Source organism: Suncus etruscus, chromosome 15 (genome assembly GCF_024139225.1).
Source record: "Suncus etruscus isolate mSunEtr1 chromosome 15, mSunEtr1.pri.cur, whole genome shotgun sequence".
Classification (NCBI taxonomy): Eukaryota; Metazoa; Chordata; class Mammalia; order Eulipotyphla; family Soricidae; genus Suncus; species Suncus etruscus.
In genome coordinates, this window is record NC_064862.1 from 91,437,112 (window position 1) to 91,458,232 (window position 21,121).

The window sequence follows — 21,121 nt, forward strand, 5'->3', positions numbered from 1 at the left end:
TGTCTGTCTCTCTCACTCTCCCTGACTCAGTTTCTTTCTGTCTCTCTCTTGCTCCATGGCTCAACGTCAGCTGTGTTTTGCCCCAGTGCCCGCCCCGTCCCGCCCTGCCCTTTCCCTTCCCTTCATAAGGCGGCCCCGCCTCCACCCTCTGTCCTTTCTCCCCGAGACCATGGGCCGCTGCTCCCTCTGCGTCCGCGGTGAGAACAAGAACTCGGGGCTGGCTGGGAGGCGGGAGGGACGCCCCAGAGCTGGGGAGGGCACGGGCAAGGCGGTCCCGAAGGCCGGGCTGGTATATGGGCTGTGAGGAGCGGCTGGTGGGACCCCACGGAGCTCGCTGGGGTGGTCCTCAAACCCTGTGTGTGTCTGTGTGTCGCTGCAGGACAGGGAAACTGAGGCACAGGCTGGGTCAGTGGGTGAAGAGTTAGTGCAAGGGGTGTGCAAAGGCAGCTGCTTTCCACACCGCAGTGGAGAGGGAGCTGGGGGCCCGATCCCCCATGCACCTGCCCCCCCCCAAAAAAAACCGGAGTTCAGCTCTGCGGCTGGAAGTGACCCAACCAGTGGCGCCAGGTTTGAACCCAACTTTGCCCAAGTCTGGGCCCCGCCCCGGGAGGCACTAACGGTTCTGGGGTTTGGCAGTGGCCGCCGTGTGTTGTTGCCAGAGAGGAGCAAAGATTCAGGGTCTCCGTGGCTGGGCTGTGGCTTGAGCAGCCCGAAAGCAAGGGTGAGCGGCTAGCAGAGCCGCAGAGTCGGGCGGGGACAAGAGCACATTAGGAGAGCATCCAGAGGGCTGAACCCCACTTTCCACATGGGGACAGGGGAGCCTCTTTGGGGCAGGAGAGATAGGAAACTCAGGGTCCGTCCTGGAACCCCCAAATGCAAGCTTCTGGGATGAAGCTTGAAAAGGTGGGGAGCAGTCAAGAGAGGCAGTTCAGGGGTTTGCCTTTCACTGGCCAACCCCCATGTAGAACCTCGGCACCACAGGGTGTGGCCCCCAAACCAAACATTTGAACAGAAGGTAAAACTAGAGAGTGAAACGCATGGGTTGGTGGACGGAGATGGGGTGCAGCTGGGGTGCGGACACCGTGAGATGGACCCTGTCCTGGAGTGGGTGGGGTCCACACAGGCCGGATGGGAACCCTGCCCCACTTTCCTGCCGACCCTCTGGCCCTGGAGCCCCATGAATGGGAACCAGATGTCTCAGTTCCCTGTGGCTTCTCTCCGGCTTCTGTCTGGACCCCGGCCAGCGCCCCAGATGGAGGAGCGGGGGCAGCTCTTCCCCAAGTCTGGGGACTGCCAGTGACCCCTCAGACCCATTCTCCGGGGGCCCTCTCTGGGGTGCACAGACTGTTCAGGGCCCTGAGGGCTCCTGTTCTCTACAAAGAGGAAGTGGATCCCCAGGATGGCACTAGCCAAACTGTGGGTGGGTTTATTTTCAGAGAGGTAGGGCCTGGGTAGCTGCCTCAGTTTCCCTGGCTGGAGCGACTCTGGGTTGGGTCCTCAGCCAGCCTGGGCCCTGAGTCCAAGTCACGGGTACCCGTAGGCCCCCACCCGGGTCCCCTGCCTGGTCACGGTGGCTCTCAGGGCCCGGAAATGACTCATGGTCCCGCCTCACTCCCGCCCGCCCCTCCCTGGCACCGCATCCCTGGTCTCGGGGTTCAGCGTTGTCCGAGCTTGCCTGTCCTGTCACTTCTGTCCTCCCCCTCTCTCCCCACCTCTGCACCCCTGTGTGAGTTCCCCATTTCTCTCACAATGTCTTCCTTCCTGTTTTATTTGTTGGGAGGGGGCCACACCCAGCAGTACTCAGGGCTAAGTGTTGGTTCTGTGCTCAGGACTCACAACGGCAGGGTTCGGAGTGACCCTATGAGATGCCAGGGATCAAACTCTGGTTCTAGGCCAAGTGTCAGGCAAGCGCCCTCTCTCCCGTCTTATTGCTCTGGACCCATCTTTTTTTGGGTGAGGGGCTGGGGCCACACCTGGCAGTGCTCAGGGGGTTACTCCTAGCTGGGCTTGGTGATGTAACCCAAGTGGGCTGTATGCAAGGCAAGTTCCCTAACCATTGGCAATCACTCTGGCCTTTTATCAGTGTTGGCAAGTTCTGCTTTATCTCTTTGGTTTGTTTTGGTTTGGTTTTTGGGTCACACCGGGCAGTGGTCAGGGGCTACTCCTGGCTCTACACTCAGAAATCACTCCTGGCAGGCTCGGGGGACCATATGGGATGCTGGGATTCAAACCACTGTCTTTCTGTCTGCAAGGCAAATGCCCTGCCTCCATGCTATTGCTTCCATCCCCATCTCTTTTCTCTTTCCCTCTCTGTCTTTCTCTCTCCCTCTTTGGCCTTCTGGTCCATCTTTCTGGGGCATAACATGGGCTCCAACAGGACAGACTTGGGTGGTGGTGGATGCACAGTGGCACCTTCTTGTGTGCTGGGGTATGTGAGCTCAGGTCCTGGGGTGGCCGGGGCGAATGTGGGTGGTGGTACCTGAACCCTGGGAGGCTGTGAGGACACTCCACAGTCATGCAGGGGCCATGAAGCTCTCACTCTTCTGGGAACTGAGTCCCCATCAACTCATTCTACAGAAGGGGAAACTGAGCCACAGGAGTCCGGGATTTGGGGATGGAACTGGGTTATTGGCTCCAGGTGAGCTGCAGGGAGGGAGCCTCAGCACATTCCCCCAAGCAGGTCCTGAGCACGCTTCCCTGAGTCATGGGTGTCAAACCCCAGATAAACCATTTCCTGCTCCCTCTACTCTTGCTCATGTACTCTTTTCAGGGGTTATACTCAGATTGTGCCCCATTTGGCAGTGCTCAGGGGTCACTCCTGGTGGGGCTTAGGAGGCCTTATGGGGTGCCAGGGAGTGAACCCAGGTCAGTCCAGCACCCGCCCCTCCTCCTCGTTCCTTTCCTCCCACCTTCCTTCCATTGTGGCTGCTGCCGGTGACCGCCGAGTGACCGCTGTTGCATAGAGCCATGCTTGCGAGTGGTGCTGGCTCTAGGGGGTCTTCCAGCAGCACTGGGGGACCCTCAGAATCCGAGGGGGGGGAAGAGCCCGGCCACTGAGGGCAAAGCAAGTGATCAGCCACACCAGCTGCCTCCTGACCTGGGTCCACTTTCGTTGCTGTTGTTGTTGGGGTCACATCTGGCTGTGCTCATGGCTGACTCCTGCTCAGGGATCACTCCTGGTGATGCTCAGGGCACCCTATGGATGCCGAGGATCGAACCTGGGGTCATCTACGTGCAAGGGTAGTGTCCTCCCCGCTGTCCTGTGGCTCCGGCCCAGGCTGCCATTGTTCTAGCTATAGGGGTCACTCATGGCTCATCCCTCAGAGGTGCTCCCATGTTCACGCCCTCCTCCCAGGGCCCCTAGGTGGTCCAAAGTGGCTCACAGCAGCGGGGACGATGCTCAGCACACGTGGGGCCCCTGGGAGTCAAACCCGTGACCAGATGCTCGGGCAGTTTGAGACCTGCTTTTGCTGCTCGCACAAGGGCGGAGGTCTGGTGGAGGGTGAGCCTGGCCTAGTCCTGGCCCTGATGCACCTTCTGAGCCCCCTCCCACCTCTCCCTGTTCCAGCACTGTATGTCCTCCTGACACTGGCCATAGTTGGACCCCAGGACTGCTGGGGTAAGTTGGCGGGAGACCCGCCCCGCCCACCACTGGTCCCATTCTTATGCCCCGCCTCTTCCTGCCACGCCCCCACCAACCGCCCCTCATGCCCCGCCCACCACCATACCCCGCCTTTTCCAGCCACGCCCCCTATTTGTCCCGCCTGCCATTGGTCCTCCACTGTTGTGTCCCGCCTTTCCTGTCCCGCCCCTTTCATGGCTCCACCCATACCACACCCCTCCTAGTAATCCCCGCCCCTTCCGGTCACATCTCCCTTGCTCTTCCTGATCTACCTGCATTACCCCTCCTTCCTGCCACGCCCCTCATGCCACGCCCCTTCTACCACGCCCCCTTTGTCAGGTCCCTCCCCTGTCCAGCCCCCTCTTTGTCCTGCCCCGCCCTGCTCGGAGCCCAGGGGAGGAGCCAGACTCCCTCCCTCCCCTCTGTCCAGGGCCCAGGGAGTCTGCAGACCTCTGACCTCTGACCATGACCTCTGTCCCCGCAGCCGAAAAGGGCATCCCATGTAGAAGGTGCCGTGGAAAGTCCCTCTGTATCGAGAACGGCTGTCGCTGCTTGGAAGGATACATTGCCCAGTCCGGAGTGGAATTCAACAATACCTTGGAGAGCTGTGACGGTAGCAAGGCTGGCTGGGTGCAGTGGGAACCGGGAGGGGCGGGGGGACCTGGTGGGCTGGGCAGCTGGGCCTCAGCATTTCCCCTCAGAAATGTGCTTGAGACCAGAGGAGAAGGGATGAGAGGAAATATCTGAGTGTGGGAAACCAGGAGTGACTAAAGATGGAAATGGGGGGGGGGGTGCACTGGCTCTCCTCCAGACATTCATCTGGGTCTCAGGCTTGAGGGTGGGAGGGTGGGAGGCAGCGCTTCCTGCCGTGACACCCCGACTTTGGCACTGCCCACCATGGCCACATCTGGAATGCCAGGCTGAAGGTTGAAAAAAGCAGAGCGCACTATTTGGCCTTCAGGAATGGCTTGCTTGCTCCAGTTGCAGCCCCAGAGCTGAACTCTGATTTTTCTTCCCACTTCCTGTCCCTTCATTGTTTCGGTGACACCTCCACCTGACCCCATGGGGGGTGATACTCAGGATACTCACCTGAGCTAGTGTGGCGCTCACATGTTTAGCCTCCGAGCTCAAACACTCTGTTGGCTGGGGTTCAAGCTCCCCCAAAATTGCAGTCCTTTAGCTGAGGTGGTGTCTGCATGCTGTGCACACTTGGGGGGCTTGCTCTTTGGCCTGGGTGCTCCCACACACACCCCTCTCTCTCTCGGCTACTGCTTGGCACATGTGACAACACAGCGAGCTTGAGATCGAACTCCCGACCTCGCGCTTGCAAACCAGACACTGCACAACAAACAGATGACAGCAGGGAGGAAAGAGAATCACTCAGGCAGACAAGGGGGTCTCTGGCTCTGGGAGGTTGGTGACCCCGTGTTCCCCTGTGTCCCAGACATCAACGAGTGCGGCCCGCCGAGCACGGTGTCATGCGGGAAGCTCGCAGACTGCGTGAACACAGATGGCAGCTACCACTGTCAGTGTAACCCAGGCTACCAGCTCGATTCCGGGGGCAATGTTTTCAAGAACGAGAGTGAGAATTCGTGCCAGGGTAAGTCTCTGAGATCTCCACCTCCTCGTGCAGGCAAGGACATTTTGACAGCATTGGGGGGGGGTGTGCTGCGGGGTGTAGCCGGAGCTTGTCCCACAGACAAGGGGGTAGCCAGGGCCAACGACTGGACACCAACCGCTGAGACCCACATGCATTATGCAGAAACCACAACAACGTTGTTGTTATTGTGATTTGGTGGCCATGGAAAGTTCAGAATGCTGGCAGAGCACATGTGGGACCCCGGTGCCATCTCCAGCAACCACGGATTTTCCCCAAACACTGCCAGGAGTAGTTCCCAAGCGCTGCCAGGTGTGGCTCCAAGTTGTTGGCCCCAAACTGGGGTTGACCCCCAAGACGCCAGCTGCTACTTCCCAAGAACCCTGCCCAGTGAAGAATTTTCATCTTGAAAGCAAAAGTATGTGGCCAGACAGAGCCCAGCGGGGAGAACATTTGTCTTGCCTGTGACTGACGAGGTTGGATCCCGACATCTCTTGGGGTCCGAGGAACACCATCAGGGGTGAATCCTGAGCACAGGAGCCAGGAGTAAGCCATGTAGTGCCGTCGGGAGTGACCCAAAAACAAAAATAAAACAAACAATAAAAAGCATCTGGGTGAAAGGAAGAAGGGATGGTGTTTGCCTTAAATGTGTTTGATTCCAGTTGGATCCCTGACATCGCACAGGGACCCCTACGCACAAAACCATGAGTCAGCCCTGAGCACCACCGGATGAGGCCCAACATGAAAGAATAAGATGGGATATGGCCCCCTTGGACACCCCGGTGAGAGACAGCAAGACAAAACCAGCTGGTAGGAGGCACAGAGATCTCCCTGGCTGAAGACTCACTCTGCTGGGCTCAGCCTCGCACCCCAACTCTCAGCCATGTACCCCAACTCAGAACTGCCCTTCACTGTAGCCCAGATGCTCCCGGCACATCGCTGAACCTCCTTCTGTTTTCTCCAGGCATCAGAGATACCCCTCGGTCACTGCCCTGGTCCCCAGTGAACCCCTAGACTCAGAGATGTTTCCCCAGCCACTCTCCTGGTGTTTTCTCAGCATGAAAGGGAAGAGGAGGGGCCGGAGAGATAGCACAGTGGTATTTGCCTTGCAAGCAGCCAATCCAGGACCTAAGGTGGTTGGTTTGAATCCCGGCGTCCCATAGGGTCCCCTGTGCCTGCCAGGAGCTATTTCTGAGCAGATAGCCAGGAGTAACCCCTGAGCACTGCTGGGTGTGGCCCAAAAACCAAAAAAAAAAAAAAAAAAAAAAGGGGGGGGAATGTTCCAGAACAATGACTTCCTCTGTGTCTGGCCGGGGTCTCCAGGGGCCCCACTGGAAACCTGGGAAGATGCCCATCATCCCTTCAGACTTCCCCGAAAGGTTGGACTCAGATGGTGGAAACAGAAGCCCCAGGACATACCTCCAGGGACACAGTGTTCCAGGGACCAAAGACCTGAAAGACCGAACCCCTATATGTGGGCATGTCCGGCTTTCCTGATGCCCCGAGACATGGCTTCCCCATACTTCTGGCTAGGCCAAAGGGAATTGGGACCCCCCTGGACTCCAGGCCCCACCCAGCGTGGCTGCAGGGCCCCTGCTCCAAATGCTGGGCCTGGAGGAGACGTGCCTGGACTTGGGGCCCTGTGTACCCCCCATGTAGCCAGAGCTCCACATCCTTCCAGACCCCCCAGGGACAAAGCTGACAGTCAGGGTGGGAAGGGGGCTCAGAGCACCTGGCCTGAGCACTGAGCACTGGGACCCAAGGGTGCTTGACTTCTGGCTTTGTCCTCAGCTGTGAATGAATGCATCTCGAAGTGGAACCCCTGTCATAACACCACGCACTGCCTCAACACCAAGACAGGCTACTCATGCGTCTGCCGGCCGGGCTGGGAGCCGGCTCCCGGGTCTCCCCATGGCCCCAACACCACCATTTGTCAAGGTCCAGCACCCCTGTCTTGAGTCCCCGGGGACCCTGGGAGAGTCTGATCCACTGCTAGTCAGCAACCCTGTTACCCCTGGGACCAAGCTTTGGATGCTCCTTGTGAGGTGTTGTCCTCGTCCTTGGGGAGGATCTGGGGTGCCCAGCTGGAGAAGGAGGCTGCTTTCTACCTGCAGTGTCTCTGGATAATCTGGGAGTCCTGCCTGGACGGAGGTGGGGCCAGCAGCCTAGGTGCACAGCCCTGAAGAGGGAGACGGAGCTCACCGAAGGGAAGAGGCCTGACCCTCCTGTGTCCGTGTGTCCCCAGATGTGGATGAGTGCGAAGTGGGGAACCACACCTGCCCCGGTGACACCACCTGTGTCAACACCATCGGCTCCTACAAGTGCCGCTGCCCCAGTGGCAAGACGTTCAAAGTGGACAGAAAGAATCAAGTCTCATTGTGCAAAGGTGCCTGGCCCACTGGTCCCCACAGTGTCACCCGAGAAGGGAACTGTCCCCAAACACCTGCTTCTGCAAACAACAGCTTCTCCATCCGCTCATTGGTCTCATTGCAGCCTCATCAGTCTCTGCACACGCTCCATCACCTCTGTGCTCACCATCGGGGGAGGGTGGTCACGGAGGGGCTGTCATCTCCTTCCTGGCAGGGACCCAGGGGGGACGCAGAAGCCTTAGGAGAGGGCACGGTCTTTGTGGATGTGGTCTGAATAAGACGTGGCTTATCTGGCAAGTTTAATTTAAATATAATTTAAGTATAATTTAAATTATCTGGAAGTTTAATTTAGGTGTGGGCGTGGCTAAGATAGGGCGTGGTCTTCCAAATACGGGAGGCGGGTCTTTGGTTGTGGGCGTGGCCTGCCTGGCTATCGGAAGGTTGCCCTTAATTGTGGGCGTGGCATGGAGAGGGCGTGGTCTGTCTGGGTGTTGGGTCTTTGGTTATGGGCGTGGCCTGGAGAGGCGTGGCCTAGCTGGCTTTTGGAAGATTAGTTTCAGTTGTGGGCGTGGCCTGTCTGGATACAGGAAGGCATATCTTTGGTTGTAGGCGTGGTCACAGTGTCTTGTGCGATCGAGGGGCGGGGTTATCTGTGGGCGGGACTCTGTGGAGGAAGGGGATTGGGAGATTGGCTCTGAGTAGGAGGAGCCTGCTAACCCCATATCCTCGTCCCCAGATGTGAATGAATGCCTTTTCCAGTCGCCCATGTGCCACAACTCGACCGTCTGCCACAACTCCCAGGGCTCCTACTCGTGCCACTGCCGCCTGGGCTGGCTGCCCAAAGCCGGATATCGGGATAAACAGAAAGACACCATCTGTGAAGGTAACAGGGCTTCCCCGACCCGCGTCCACCCCCGTCCCAGCACGCACAGGGACCCCCTGCAGCTCTAAAGCACCTCTGTTGGGCCCCCTGCAGAAATCTCCTTCCCGGACTGGAGCCCGCCAGCTGGAATCAGGAGCCAGGTGAGCCGCCTGCAGATAGCGGGTGGGGGGTCAGTATCCCCTCAACCATCCCCAATTTCCTAGCAACCGCCCTTGACACTATCCACCACCCCCCGAATCTCCCCTTTTCTCAGAGCCTATCCCACTTCTTCAAGACAGTCGGGGAGCTGAGCAGAAACTTCAAGTCAGACAAAGCCAAGGACACCATCAAGGTAAGATACATGGTGTCCAGGGTGCAGCCATGAGGCTCAGGCCCAAGGGGAGAGACGTATTTGTGTCCACGAGTGGCCCCTTGAGAGGGCTGGTGCTGACCTCAGCCAGTAAAAAGAATCCACAGAAGAATATAGACCCCAGTGGCTAGAGGGATAGCACAGCGAGAGGGTGCATGCCTTGCACACAGCAGACCAGGGTTCTTTTTTTTTTTTTTTAATTTATTTTATGGGTTTTGGGTCACTCCCTGCAGCGCTCAGGGGCTACTCCTGACTCTACGCTCAGAAATCGCTCCTGGCAGGCTCTGGGGACCGATTTGAACCACAGTCCTTCTGCATGCAAAGCCTTACCACTGTGCTATCTCTCCGGCCCCAGACCAGGGTTCTATCCCTGGTGTTCCATATGGTCCCCCCGAGCACTGCCAGGAGTAATTCCTGTGCTCAGAGCCAGGAATGACTTCTGAGGATCACCATAAGTGACCCCAAAACAAAAAGAAAGAAATTCAGTCTGCATTGGAGCATAGGACAGTGGCTAGCTGCTTGCCTTGCAGGCGCTGGGCAAGGCCTCAGGGACCCAGCAGCTGTTACATGTCGCCCCCAGAAACTCATCACTTCTATAGACCAGCTCCTGGAGAATCCCGGTGACCTGGGGGACCTGACCCCATCCGAGCAGCACCAAACGGCCACTAATCTGCTCTCAGGCCTGGAGGTCGTGTTGAGGACCCTTGCCAAAGCCATCCCAGAAAAGTCCCTCACTTATGTGTCCCCTTACAACACAGGTGATGCCCCGCCCTGGCCCCACCCCCACCCAGGACCCCCGATCGATGTCCTCCCTCTCACTGGGGACCCCCGGCCCCTGCCCTCCTTCTTCCCTCAGAGCTGAGCGTGATGATCAAGGACACTGAGGAAGGAAATGTCACCATAGGCCAGAGTCACACGCGTGTCATGCTGAACTGGGCTGTAGCGGGTAGAGAGGACGACTTTGGTAAGTGGGGCCCTGGGGGGGACCCCAGTTAGGGCCTAGATGTGGCCAGCTGTATTGAGGTTCACAGTAGGGCGCCACTGGGACACTAGCACATCGGGGAGATATTTGCCTTGTACTAGGCCCATCGGGGTCGGATCCCCAACATCCCATAGGGTCCCCTGAGCACCACCAGGAGGGATTCCTGAGTGCAGAGCCAGGAGTAACCCGAGAACTTCCGGTTATGACCCAATCCCCCAAAAGAGACAGAGAGAGAAGAAATAATCGCAGGAATCTGACCTATTGGGGTCTCCAGGCCACTCCTCAGGCCTGGCTGAGGCTGTGTCAGGGACCACGAGGGAAAATGAGTCCAGGAGGCAGGGAGCGAGAGAAGGTAACGGGGTCTCCCTCAGGTCCTGTGCTGGCCGGGGTCTTCTCTAGTCCGAGCATGGACAAGCTGGTGGCCAACGCGTTCCTGGACCTGGACCCTGAGGCTCAGCTGCGGCTGGAATGGCTGCACCAGAGCCCCGTGAGAGGTGCCCGCCTGCAGCTCCTTTCGGCCGTCTCCTCGGTGTTCCTGAGCAACACGCACACGGAGCATCTGGCCCATCCTGTCTACTTGGCCTTCGCCCATCCTGTGAGTCTTCCTCCATGGGGTGGAGGCATCTGAGGCTCCAGCAGTAGGTCCCTCTTCTGCCTTCCTCTCCCCGCCCCTGCTGCACCCTCAGGCCTGCCCCAGGGCTTTGCACATGCCTCTTTCCTGCCGGTGGTCCTCACAGTCCAGTTTTTCTATGCACCTACTTCTCTTTTTTGTCCTTTTTGTTTTATTTTGTTTGGGCACCATACGTCATGGTTTTGAGTGTAGGGAAGTGGACAGTCTTTCCAGTGCATTGCTCTGGGGTTCTTCTGGTAGTGTTCAGGGGGACCCAGAGCAGTCACATGCAAAGCAATTCAGCCCTACAGTGCTGATCAATGATGCTCATGGTTTTGCCGTAGTCTCAACATGATTTCTCAAAAACACCTAGCTGTGGGCTGGTCTCTACGGAGGCACCCACTGTAGTGGTTTCCCCGTTCTTGCCTGTCACCACACCTGCACAGAAGGGATGAATCAGTCCAGCACGGTAGGGCATTTGCCTTGCATGCAGAAGGATGGTGGTTCTAATCCCAGCATCCCATAGGGTCCCTCGAGCCTGCCAGGAGCTATTTCTGAGTATAGAGCCAGGAGTAACCCCTGAGTGCTGCAGGGTGTGACCCCCCAAATAAATCAAATAAAACTAATGGGAAGCAGGGTCCTGCCCCTTGCTGAGCGCCCCATGCAACCGCCCGCAGGACAAGACGCCTGGAGTCCGGCAGGAGCTGGTCTGCGCCTTCTGGCAGACTGAGGGCGAGGGTGCCGGGCGCTGGAACACCTCGGGCTGCCGGCTTCGGGGTGGCGAGAATGGCAGCAGCACGTGTGAGTGCTCCCACCTGAGCAGCTTCGCCATCCTCATGGCCCACTACAACGTGCAGGTGAGCGGTCCCTGGTGCTTGTGGGGATGGTGGGAGGCACCGCGCCCGGAGCACTGCTTGGAGTAGCCTCCGAGCATCTCTGGGTGTGGCCTAAAAGCCAAAATAATAACAATGATAATAAAAATAATAAAAGCAGGCCAGAGATGGCACAGGGGTAAAGGCACTGGCCTCATGCATGCATCCCTGCACTGCACATGGTCCACTCCCAGCATCGCCAGGAGTGGGCCCTGAGCACTAGACCCACGAGTAATCTCAAAAAAGGGCTACAGCATGGGACTGGAGTGATAGGGCATTTGACAGATCTGAGTTCGATCCCTGGCATCCCACATGGTCCCTGGAGCCTGCCAGGAGTGATTCCTGAGCACAGAGCCAGGAGGAACCCCTGAGCACTACCGTGTGTGGCCCCAAAAGCAAAAAAAAAAAAAAAAATATATATATATATAATCATAAACGGGGCCGGAGAGGTGGCGCTAGAGGTAAGGAGTCTGCCTTGCAAGCGCTAGCCAAGGAAGGACCGCAGCTCGATCACCCCATGTCCCATATGGTCCCCCAAAGTCAGGGGCAATTTCTGAGCGCTTAGCCAGGAGTAACCCCTGAGCATCAAACAGGTGTGGCCCAAAAACAAACAAAGAAAATATATATATAATCATAAAACATCTCAAGAGCTTGGGATTGGGCGGGCTGAGAGCCGGGGCTAGGGTTACAGAGCGGATCTCTGGTGGGAGTCCCCACGGGCTGCTGGTAACCATCAGATTCACGGAAGGAATTTTTTGGGGTGAACACGTGGGAACTGACAGGAGTATGGGGACAACCGGAGAACCCCCTAATAACAGGCACCCCTGGGGTGCTGATGGTGGCGTGCCTGACCTTGACCCTGTGCTGACCCGAGCCCCCCACCCCGCGCTCTCAGGATCCCCGGCTGGCGCTCATCACCAAGGTGGGCCTGTGGCTGTCGCTCATCTGCCTGCTGCTCTGCATCCTCACCTTCCTGCTGGTGCGGCCCATCCAGGGCTCGCGCACCACCGTGCACCTGCACCTCTGCATCTGCCTCTTCCTGGGCTCCACCATCTTCCTGGTGGGCATCGAGAATGAAGGCGGCCAGGTGAGGAGTTTGCCCCACTCCCAGGCTCACCTAACTCGCGGGCGCCGCCCCTTTTGCTAGAGAAGCCCCGCCCACATCCCCAGCGGGAATACGGATTGGCCGTAGCGCTTCGTCGCCCCGCCCACCGCCTCCTTAGACCCCGCCCCAAGGTCGCCAGTGTGGGCGTGACTGTGGTGTGCTCGCCCCGCCCACCTCCTAGTTCTCCGAGACGGGGACTGGCTCAGTGCGCTGTGCCCCGCCCACTTCTGGCTGAGGTTCCTACCACTAGAGACTGGGCCTGGTGGCTGATTGGTTGTCTCGCCCCGTCGTCCCCCCCATCCCGGTCTCCGGCCTGCGGACTGCTCTAGCGCGCTCCGCCCCATACCGGAGTCCCGCCCACTAAGGCTCGGCGTGAAGATTGATTGGCTGCGGCTCGCTCCGCCCTCCGCCCGCTGACTTAAGCCTCCCGCCCCGTCCCACCCGTCCCGCAGATCGGGCTGCGCTGCCGCCTGGTGGCCGGGCTGCTGCACTACTGCTTCCTGGCCGCCTTCTGCTGGATGAGCCTGGAGGGCGTCGAGCTCTACTTCCTGGTCGTGCGCGTGTTCCAGGGCCAGGGCCCGGCCCGGCGCTGGCTCTACCTGGTGGGCTACGGGGTCCCGCTGCTCATCGTGGGCGTCTCGGCCGCCGTCAACAGCGAGGGCTACGGCCGCACCATCTAGTGAGTGTGCCGGCTCCCTGCAGCGTGTGCTTGGGGACTGGGGGATGCTCTGGCTGACCTGGCCCTTCTTCCCCTCCCCTCTCCCCAGCTGCTGGCTGAACCCCGAAAAAGGCTTCCTCTGGAGCTTCCTGGGGCCTGTGACCTTCATCGTCCTGGTAAGCGCCCCCTGAGCCCTGGGGAGGCACCATTGCTCAGCCTAGTTCCTGAACAAAGTCTAATGCCCACCCCACCCCCCGTGTCCCCCACCCCAGTGCAACGCTGTCATCTTCATCACGACCGTCTGGAGACTCACCCAGAAGTTCTCCGAAATCAACCCCGACATGAAGAAGCTGAAAAAGGCCAGGTGGGTGCAGAGCGGGGTTGGGGACAGGTGGAGGGCGCCCAGGGTGGGAGGCCAGGCCTTCATCGCGCCCCCTGGCCCACAGGGTGCTGACCATCACGGCCATGGCGCAGCTCTTCGTGCTGGGCTGCACGTGGGTCTTTGGCTTGTTCCTCTTTGACCCACACAACTGGCTCCTGTCTTACACCTTCACCATCCTCAACTGCCTGCAAGGCATGTTCCTCTTCTTGCTGCACTGCGTGCTCAATAAGAAGGTGGGTGCGGGCAGTGCTGGGAGGGGAAGCCCTCGGCTCTGGCTCTGGCTCTGGCTCTGACCATCCTGTGGCCCCCAGGTGCGTGAGGAGTACCGCAAGTGGGCTGGCTTGGTGACCGGAAACAAGTACTCGGAGTTTGCCACCACCACCACCGGCTCCAGCCAAAACCAGACTCGGGTAAGAGGTTGCTTGGGATGCGGGGACAGAGGGTGTCCCTGGCTGGTTCCTGTCTTCACACACCTCCCTTCTCTAGGCGCTCAGGCCCTCTGAATCCGGCATGTGACGGCCCCTCCTGCACACCTGAGACCCCTTCTTTTGCTTCCCTGCGCTGCTGTCCCCCTGCACAGCATGGAAGGGTCCGCCCTGAGCTGCAGCGCACCCCAAGTGGAAGCTGAGGCAGGCAGCCCCTGCCTCTGGTACAGACAGGCCCTTTTCCTCCAGCTGCCGCCGCAGAGCCCAAGGCTGGGTGCAGTCTGGTAGAGCTGGGACCAAGCTCACGGTACAGGGTCCCAGTGGGACCCCCGCAGACCCTTCTCTGCTCTGAGACTGTGGATATGGTGAAATGTTTCTTACTTTGAGTCACACCCAGTGATGCTCAGGGATGCCACATTCCTGGCTCTTGCCTCAGGAATCAGTCTTGGCAGAGCCCTGGGGGACCCTCTGGGGTGCCGGGGATCGAACCCGGGTAGGCTGCGTGCAACGCCCTCCCCGCTGTGCTATCGCTCCGGCCCCAGAAGTGTGTGTTTCTTTTTTGTTTTTTGTTTTTGGGCCACACCCGGCGGTGCTCAGGGGTTACTCCTGGCTGTCTGCTCAGAAATAGCTCCTGGCAGGCACGGGGGACCATATGGGACACCGGGATTCGAACCAACCACCTTTGGTCCTGGATCGGCTGCTTGCAAGGCAAACGCCGCTGTGCTATCTCTCCGGGCCAGTGTGTGTTTCTTATTCTGTTGCTGTTGGCACAATCAATTCAGTCCTCCTGGATAGAGGTTTCGGTCAGCCCCCCTGGCCAGCGCCCGGGCCCATGGACACCAGGAACGAGCTTCGTAATAAAAATTTATTCTCACACAAGCACAAACTTGAGCTTCTCAGCGTTGTGAAATGAAGGCCCTGAAAGCCTGCAGGGTCGTGGCAGCACCGGGGGCGAGGCTTGGGAGGCAGGGGTAGCTGGGGCTATGGTTACCGGCTCTGCTCAACTGTAAGGCACGGGGAGAGGCGCAGTGAGGACCAGGAAGGCTGTGGGTGCCTCCTCCAACCCGGGAAATCCCATGGCAGCCCTTACTATAGGTGGAGATGTCGATCTCCTCAGGCAGTTCGGCCACGTTCACCTCAAACCGGTCCTGGACATCGTTGAGGATCTTGGCATCATTCTCGTCCGACACGAACGTGATGGCCAGACCCTTGGTGCCGAAGCGGCCGGCGCGGGCCACCTGCGGGAGGGGGTTTGGGTCAGACCAGGCACCACCTGCGGGAGTGGGGGAAAGAAGGGCCCGTGGGGGAGGCTCACCCGGTGGAGGTAAGTATCCGAGTCCTCGGGCATGTCGTAGTTGAAGACAATGTTGACCCGCTCGATGTCCATCCCTCGGCCAAAGAGGTTGGTGGCCACCAAAATGCGGCGCTGGAAGTCCTTGAACTGCTGGTAGCGGGACAGGCTGGGAGGAGGGAGAGGGGCGTGGCTAGGGCGGAGCCAGAGCAATGGGGTGGGGTCATGGAGGGCAGAGTCAACATAACAGTGGAATCAGGGGCGGAGCCAGGGCCAGAGCTGGAGTCATTCACCCATGGGAGGCAGAGTGTCTGAGTAGCAGGTCAGAGGAGTCCATCAGAGGCAGAGCCAGGAAGTATGAGGCTGGACAATGGGTGGAGTCGGGGAGGGGGGACCTGGGCAGGGACAGCCAGGCCCCCACACAAGCACTCACCGCTCCTCCTGCGCCATGCCCCGGTGGATGGCGATGGCCGGAAAGTTCTGCTCCACCAGGAGCTGCGCCAGGGCCATGCAGCGCTGCACAGACTTCACGAAGATGACCACCTGGGGGGCATGGGGGGCGGGGGTGAGGGCGCAGGGTCAGCACTGGAGCCAGGCAGGACCCGCCCGTTGCCTCCGGGTCCTAGCCTGGGCCCCACCTGGTTGAACTCCAGCACGTCCAGCAGGTCGAAGAGTTTGCGGTTCTTCTCGCTGTCCTTGAGCTTCACGTAGTACTGCTGCAGGCCGTGCAGGGTCAGCTTGGTCTCGTCGTCCACGAACACCTCCATGGGCTGGACGGATGCGGCAGGCGGGGGTCACGTCGGGGCGCCCCATCCGGGCCCCCTCCAGGGAGCACACACCCTGAGGGGCGGCCAGGGCACCCCCTGGCACTCACATCCTGCATGAACTTGCGGCACACGGGCCGGATGTCCCGGCTCAAGGTGGCGCTGAACATCATGCACTGTTTCTCGTGGGGCGTCAGCCGGAAGATCTCTTGCACGTCGCGTCGCATGTCTGGGGAGGGAGGGTGGCAGGGCCGAGTTGTGAGGACCCATACCGGGAGCCGCCCTGCCCCACCTCTGCCAGGGAGCCGAGGCCACCACGGGGCTGCGGTCACTTACACACTGCCAGAGCCGAGCGGCCAGGCCGGGGCACCCCAGGGAGCCGCGTATCAGGGAGAGCAGCCTGGGGCAGAGACAGCCGCTGCGGTGATGGGCGCAGCCGCCCAGTGCCCACCGGCCCGGCCCAGCCCGGCCCAGCCCCGGGGGGTCTCAGGTCTGGGATGGGGAGACCCCGGCGGCCACTCACCCAGCTGCTCCAGCATCTTGTCGCACTCATCCAGCACAAAGTGCTTCACGTTCCTCAGGTTGAGGCTCCGGTTCCGTGCCAGTGCCAGGATGCGCCCAGGGGTCCCTACCACCACGTGGGGGCAGTTCTTCTTCAGCACTTCCTCGTCCTTCTTGATGGAGAGACCCCCGAAGAACACAGATACCTACGGGGGGGGGGGGGTGGCAAGGAGCTCAGGGCCTGGCAGCGTCTCCAGCACCCAGCCAGCTCCCAGCCCTGCACACTGGCCAGGGTCCAGGGAGAGGCGCCCTGGGCGGGCTGGGCGGTCTCCAGGGCCCTGCATAATTCATCAGGCTTTTAAGGAGCCGAAACCACCGCAGACCTCAGAGGCCGGCGCCACAGCCAAGCCTGGTAAATCCTGGCTGGGCCAGAGCCTAGGCGGGCAGGGCACGCTCACCTTCACACTAGGCATGTACTTGGAGAAGCGCTGGTATTCCTTGCTGATCTGGAAGGCCAGTTCCCTCGTGTGGCACATGGCCAGGGCTGTCACCTACAGGCAAGGAGCACATCAAGGCTGCGGCCACTGCAGGCTTCTCTGTGCCACCCCCAGAATCCCCAGAACCCGGCCCTACTCCCCACAATCCTGCTGGAAAGGGAGGCAGCAAACTGGGGCCAGCAGCTTCATGTCCCCTGGAACCCAGGCACAAAGAGGGCTGTGGGCTGTAGGAAGCACCAAGAACCCGGCATAAGAGGGTAATGGGGGAAGGGGGTCCCCACCTGTCCGTTGACGGGCTCAATCTGCTGCAGGGTGGCAAGCACGAACACAGCCGTCTTGCCCATCCCGGACTTGGCTTGGCATAGGATGTCCATGCCCAGGATGGCCTGGGGGATGCACTCGTGCTGGACTGGGGGGGACGACAGGGGGAGGCATCAGGAGCGGTGGCCCTGCTGGTGGGGGCCAGGGGCAGGCGCTCAGAGCTGTGGAGGGAGGGGGACGTATACCCCAAGACCCACCCTCAGATGGGTGCTCGAAACCGCAATCCACAATGGCCCGCAGCAGCTCCGGCTTGAGCAGAAAGTCCCGGAAGCCGGAGCTGTGGATAGACACGTAGGAGCCCTTGACGTCTTTCTTGGGGGGTGCCGGGGTGCTGCTCTCGGTAGGGGCCTGTGGCTCCTCATCCTCTTCATAGTCCAGAAGCTCGTTCTCCACGTCCTGTTCCGCCATGGTGCTGAGACAGGGCAGGGCTGGTCAGGGGCACTCACAGGGGCAGGTGACCCCCCCCCACAGTTGCTCTTCACCCGGGTGAGGGGGGCCAGCAGGTGGTTTCAGAGTGTCAAGGCATCACACACTAGGGGGCGCTTCCCCACTGCTATACCTGATGTTCAGGGAACCCCAACCAGTCCAGCTAGCTACCCTCTAGCTGATGCCCAGAAGCCCAGAACTGAGCCTCTTTCTTCCCACAGGGCTCACAGCACAGGGGGCCTCAACCCCTCCCAGGTCTTAGGCCTCACCCCTACTTTCTGGCTTGTGCCCCTTTGAGACACTTCCGGATACTTCAAGCCAACAACTGGTTTCAGGCCTTTGGGACCCACATCTACCCACAGGCACCCTGGGATCTGCTCTCCTGGCAGGACACAGCAGATTCATAGATGCAGGGCACAGAGAGTACATTTTCTTTTAGGCATTTCCTGAGTCAGAGCTCAGGGGATCAAATCAAACCCAAAAGGGTCTCTGCACTGGCCTCCAGCCCCCAGGGCAGCTGGTTCTAACTTAGCACCCAAAGAGGGTCTCAAAGGATGCCAGTGGGGCACGTTGACAGGCCCTGGGCACTGGGTTGCCTGCCCGACTGAGGCCAAGAGTGCCTTTACACCCCTCTAAGCTGACCCCTGCTTATCGTGGGCCCCATCCTCCCACAGCCATCATAAGGGCCTCTAAACCTAGCTCAAGGTCCCCTCTCCCCAGGCCCCGCCACCTCCACCCCTGCTGCCCCCAAAGGGGTCAATGGCTCTGAAGAGCCACTTATGCCGTCTCAGTGATCATGCTGGGCCCACATACGACACGCATGGAGCACAGGTAAAAGAGTCCAGGCACAAGAGGAGCAGGGGGCCCAGGCATGGGCGTGGCTGGACTGGGCCCAAGGGCAGGTGGCCCCAGAGCCAGTCCCCGCCGCTGGGGGACAGGGCCATCCTGGCTGGCTGGGGTGACACTTCGGGGAGGAGAGCAGCACGGGGAGCACCATCGCCAGCTCAGAGATGATTCGATTCGTCACCTAGGGTGGAACCAGTGTCTGGGTCACCTGGGGGCTCAGGGCTTCGCCCTGGTGGGGTGTTTCTAGGAAGAAGGCAGTTGGGTGAATGGGTGGGAGACAGGCTGTGTCTCTGTGAGCCCGGAAAGTGGCAGAAACTGAGCAGACCAGGAGTGGATTGCAGGCGGGGGGGGGGGGGGGGAGGTCTGCTTTCTAGATTTGGGGGTGTCACAGGGAGGGTTAAACGCCTCCAGGCCTGCAAGGGAGTCGGGCCGAAGTGACACCTGCAGACACGGGGTGCAAATGGGCAGAAGGGGGTGCTGCTCATCCCAAATGTGGGTTTCCTTGGCATTGAACCCCAAAAGTGAAAGCACGGCCTAGATGGGGGCGGGGTCAAGCCCCCTTGAACCCCAAGAGATGCCTGCAAGATGTGACCCCTCCCAGGGCGCCGGAGTCCACCCGGGGACCCGGGGGTCTCCATGACAGGCGCCCCACTCCTGGGTGGGTCCCACGGGCCAACGGCCCGCCAGGTAGCTCGCGCATGCGCCCAGCGCCCCCAACGGCCGCCGCCCCTACACCCCAACCGGCTCCCAGCGCCGCGGGGCTCGCGCCTCCTCCTCCCCAGGCGCCCCCCAGGCCGTGGCGCCGGCCCTCGGACGATTCCCCGCAGGCAGAAGCTCCGCAGCGCGGCCCCGTCGCTCACCTGGTCCCCGTTCGCCACCACGCGCAGCCGTCGACTCAGGATGCCGCTCCGCGCGCCCAGGCTCTGCGCCGGCTCCTCTTTTGACTCCGAGTCCCACGGGCCCGGCGCTCATTGGACCTCTTGCCTGTCAATCAAGAGAGACGTGCGACGTGATTGGGCTTGGAAGGAGACGCCGCGAGGCTATTGATGGAAGATAAAGAGGCGAGACTACCGCCTCTATCTCATTGGTCAAATTTAGCTTAAACGTAGGCGTGGTTAACGTAGAGCCCACCTACGGAAGCGCACGTGACAGGTCTTTTAACGCTAATTGGGTGCCGCCATCTTTAGTGCTGGCGCCTGAAGCCGGCCCAGGAACACGCGGCGTGCCCTTAAGAAGTGTGGCGGCTGCTTGGCAGAACCGGGCTTCGTTTTCAATCCAGGCTGGTGCCCGGGTAGACGCCGTGGGGAACTTGCCGTCCTATGTAGAAAGCACCGTTTGCACCCGCAGGTGGCGGAGGAAGAGGTCCCCTAAGGCGTGGGAGTGAGGCCCGGTCACAAGCCACATTTCCCCTTTGCTGAGGGTCATGGCCTGGTCACACCCTATGCTGGTAGCAATGCAAAGCTCTGACCACAAAACCAGGATGTTTTCAAAGCTGCACTTAAAAAAAAAAAACAACAAAAAAACAAAGTTTTATTCCTTCTCTTGCTTTGCATGTGAGGCTCTGAGTTTGATCCCCAAGCATCACACACACATTTTTTCTATGTTTTCCTGCTAAACTTCCCCCCACCCCGACTTTATATATTAAGGTATATAACCCACACCACATTTCACATACACATTTGAATCCACACGCCACCAGGGCAACCCTGTGTGAATTTGGGCTCTAAAAGGAGTTTTGTTACAAAGTGTCTCTGGTGTCAGTGTCTGAGTTTTGGTCAAAGTTGCCCCCGCTTACCCAGAATTGGGTTCTTTGAGATTATGGCTAGTTCTCCACTGTTACTGGAATATGCTATGGTTTGTGTGTAGGGGTCTCCCACCCCCTCTATTGTTGGATTACAACCAGCAGTGCTCAGGGATCATTACTGGCAGGGCTCAGAAGACCATATTGGAAGGCAAGAATCAAACTCAGGACCCCATGTAAGGCAAATACCTTAATTTTTGTTTTGTTTTGTTTTGTTTTGTTTTGTTTTGTTTTGTTTTGGGGGGTCACACCTGGCAGTGCTCAGGGGTTACTCCTGGCTCAATGCTCAGAAATTACTCCTGGCAGGCTCGGGGACCATATGAGATGCCGGGATTTGAACCAATGACCTTCTGCATGAAAGGCAAATGCCTTACCTCTATGCTATCTATCTGGCCCATACCTTAATTAATGTACTATTTCTACAGTACTAGGGGACATGAGGATATTGTGCAGGGGCCAGTTACTAGCAAAGAGGGGAGGGTATTTGCCTTGCATGCAACAAACATGGGCTCAATCCCCAGCATTTCATCTGGCCCACCAAGTACCGCCAGGAGCGAGCCCTAAGTGCAGAGCCGGGAGTAAAACCTGACACCACCAGGTGTGGCCCCAAAACAAGTAACAACAATAACACAGTTAGGGGCTGGAGTGATTGCATGCCTTGCATGTAGTCAACCTGGGACAGACCAGGATTTCATCCTGTCCCCCAAGTCTGCCTATAGCAATTTCTGATAACAGAGCCAGGAGTAACTCAAATGATGGCACAGAGGCAAAACAAAAACAAAAAGAAAACAAAACAATAACACAATTAGTGTGCAGATGG

At 59.2% G+C, this 21,121-nt stretch overlaps 2 protein-coding genes across 3 annotated transcripts; one reads left to right on the plus strand and one right to left on the minus strand.

Moving 5' to 3' along the window:
• Positions 1 to 1,128: 1,128 nt before the first annotated feature.
• ADGRE5 (adhesion G protein-coupled receptor E5) lies at positions 1,129 to 14,412 on the plus strand. Its single transcript, XM_049788363.1, has 21 exons — positions 1,129 to 1,420; positions 3,356 to 3,502; positions 3,569 to 3,619; positions 4,107 to 4,235; positions 5,067 to 5,222; positions 7,011 to 7,157; positions 7,465 to 7,605; positions 8,325 to 8,471; positions 8,565 to 8,611; positions 8,725 to 8,802; positions 9,401 to 9,578; positions 9,677 to 9,784; positions 10,174 to 10,397; positions 11,090 to 11,269; positions 12,180 to 12,371; positions 12,842 to 13,068; positions 13,157 to 13,223; positions 13,320 to 13,411; positions 13,494 to 13,662; positions 13,741 to 13,839; positions 13,916 to 14,412. Exons 1-21 carry the CDS (start codon positions 1,129 to 1,131, stop codon positions 13,943 to 13,945), a joined length of 2,901 nt encoding a protein of 966 aa, XP_049644320.1. The 3' UTR covers positions 13,946 to 14,412.
• Positions 14,413 to 14,705: 293 nt separating this feature from the next.
• On the minus strand, positions 14,706 to 19,430 carry DDX39A (DExD-box helicase 39A). 2 transcript variants are annotated; one of them, XM_049788519.1, is made up of 12 exons: positions 19,361 to 19,427; positions 18,468 to 18,681; positions 17,426 to 17,640; positions 17,189 to 17,316; positions 16,869 to 16,961; positions 16,433 to 16,616; positions 16,020 to 16,138; positions 15,784 to 15,915; positions 15,579 to 15,688; positions 15,170 to 15,314; positions 14,945 to 15,092; positions 14,706 to 14,858 (listed from the first exon to the last, which is right to left on the minus strand). In XM_049788519.1, the coding sequence occupies exons 2-12, from the start codon at positions 18,596 to 18,598 to the stop codon at positions 14,842 to 14,844; spliced, it is 1,422 nt and encodes a 473-aa protein (XP_049644476.1). In that variant the 5' UTR covers positions 18,599 to 18,681; positions 19,361 to 19,427; the 3' UTR covers positions 14,706 to 14,841. The 2 variants fall into 2 exon arrangements, with proteins under 2 accessions (XP_049644476.1, XP_049644477.1); XM_049788520.1 differs by lacking the exon at positions 18,468 to 18,681 and having other exon boundaries at positions 19,361 to 19,430.
• Between the last annotated feature and the right edge of the window lie 1,691 nt (positions 19,431 to 21,121).

Excerpts from the sequence above, each read along its gene's own strand:
- DDX39A (XM_049788519.1), bottom strand. The coding sequence starts at position 18,598 with ATGGCCCTGTCCCCCAGCGGCGGGGACTGGCTCTGGGGCCACCTGCCC. Across the intron at positions 17,641-18,467 it reads ACCTGTGCTCCATGCGTGTC|CACCATGGCGGAACAGGACG; the intron begins GTATGTGGGCCC and ends GCCCTGTCTCAG. Across the intron at positions 16,962-17,188 it reads TTGAGCCCGTCAACGGACAG|GTGACAGCCCTGGCCATGTG; the intron begins GTGGGGACCCCC and ends CCTTGCCTGTAG.
- ADGRE5 (XM_049788363.1), top strand. The coding sequence starts at position 1,129 with ATGGGAACCCTGCCCCACTTTCCTGCCGACCCTCTGGCCCTGGAGCCC. Across the intron at positions 1,421-3,355 it reads TGGCACTAGCCAAACTGTGG|GGCCCCTAGGTGGTCCAAAG; the intron begins GTGGGTTTATTT and ends CCCTCCTCCCAG. Across the intron at positions 13,224-13,319 it reads CTGTGACCTTCATCGTCCTG|TGCAACGCTGTCATCTTCAT; the intron begins GTAAGCGCCCCC and ends CCCCCACCCCAG.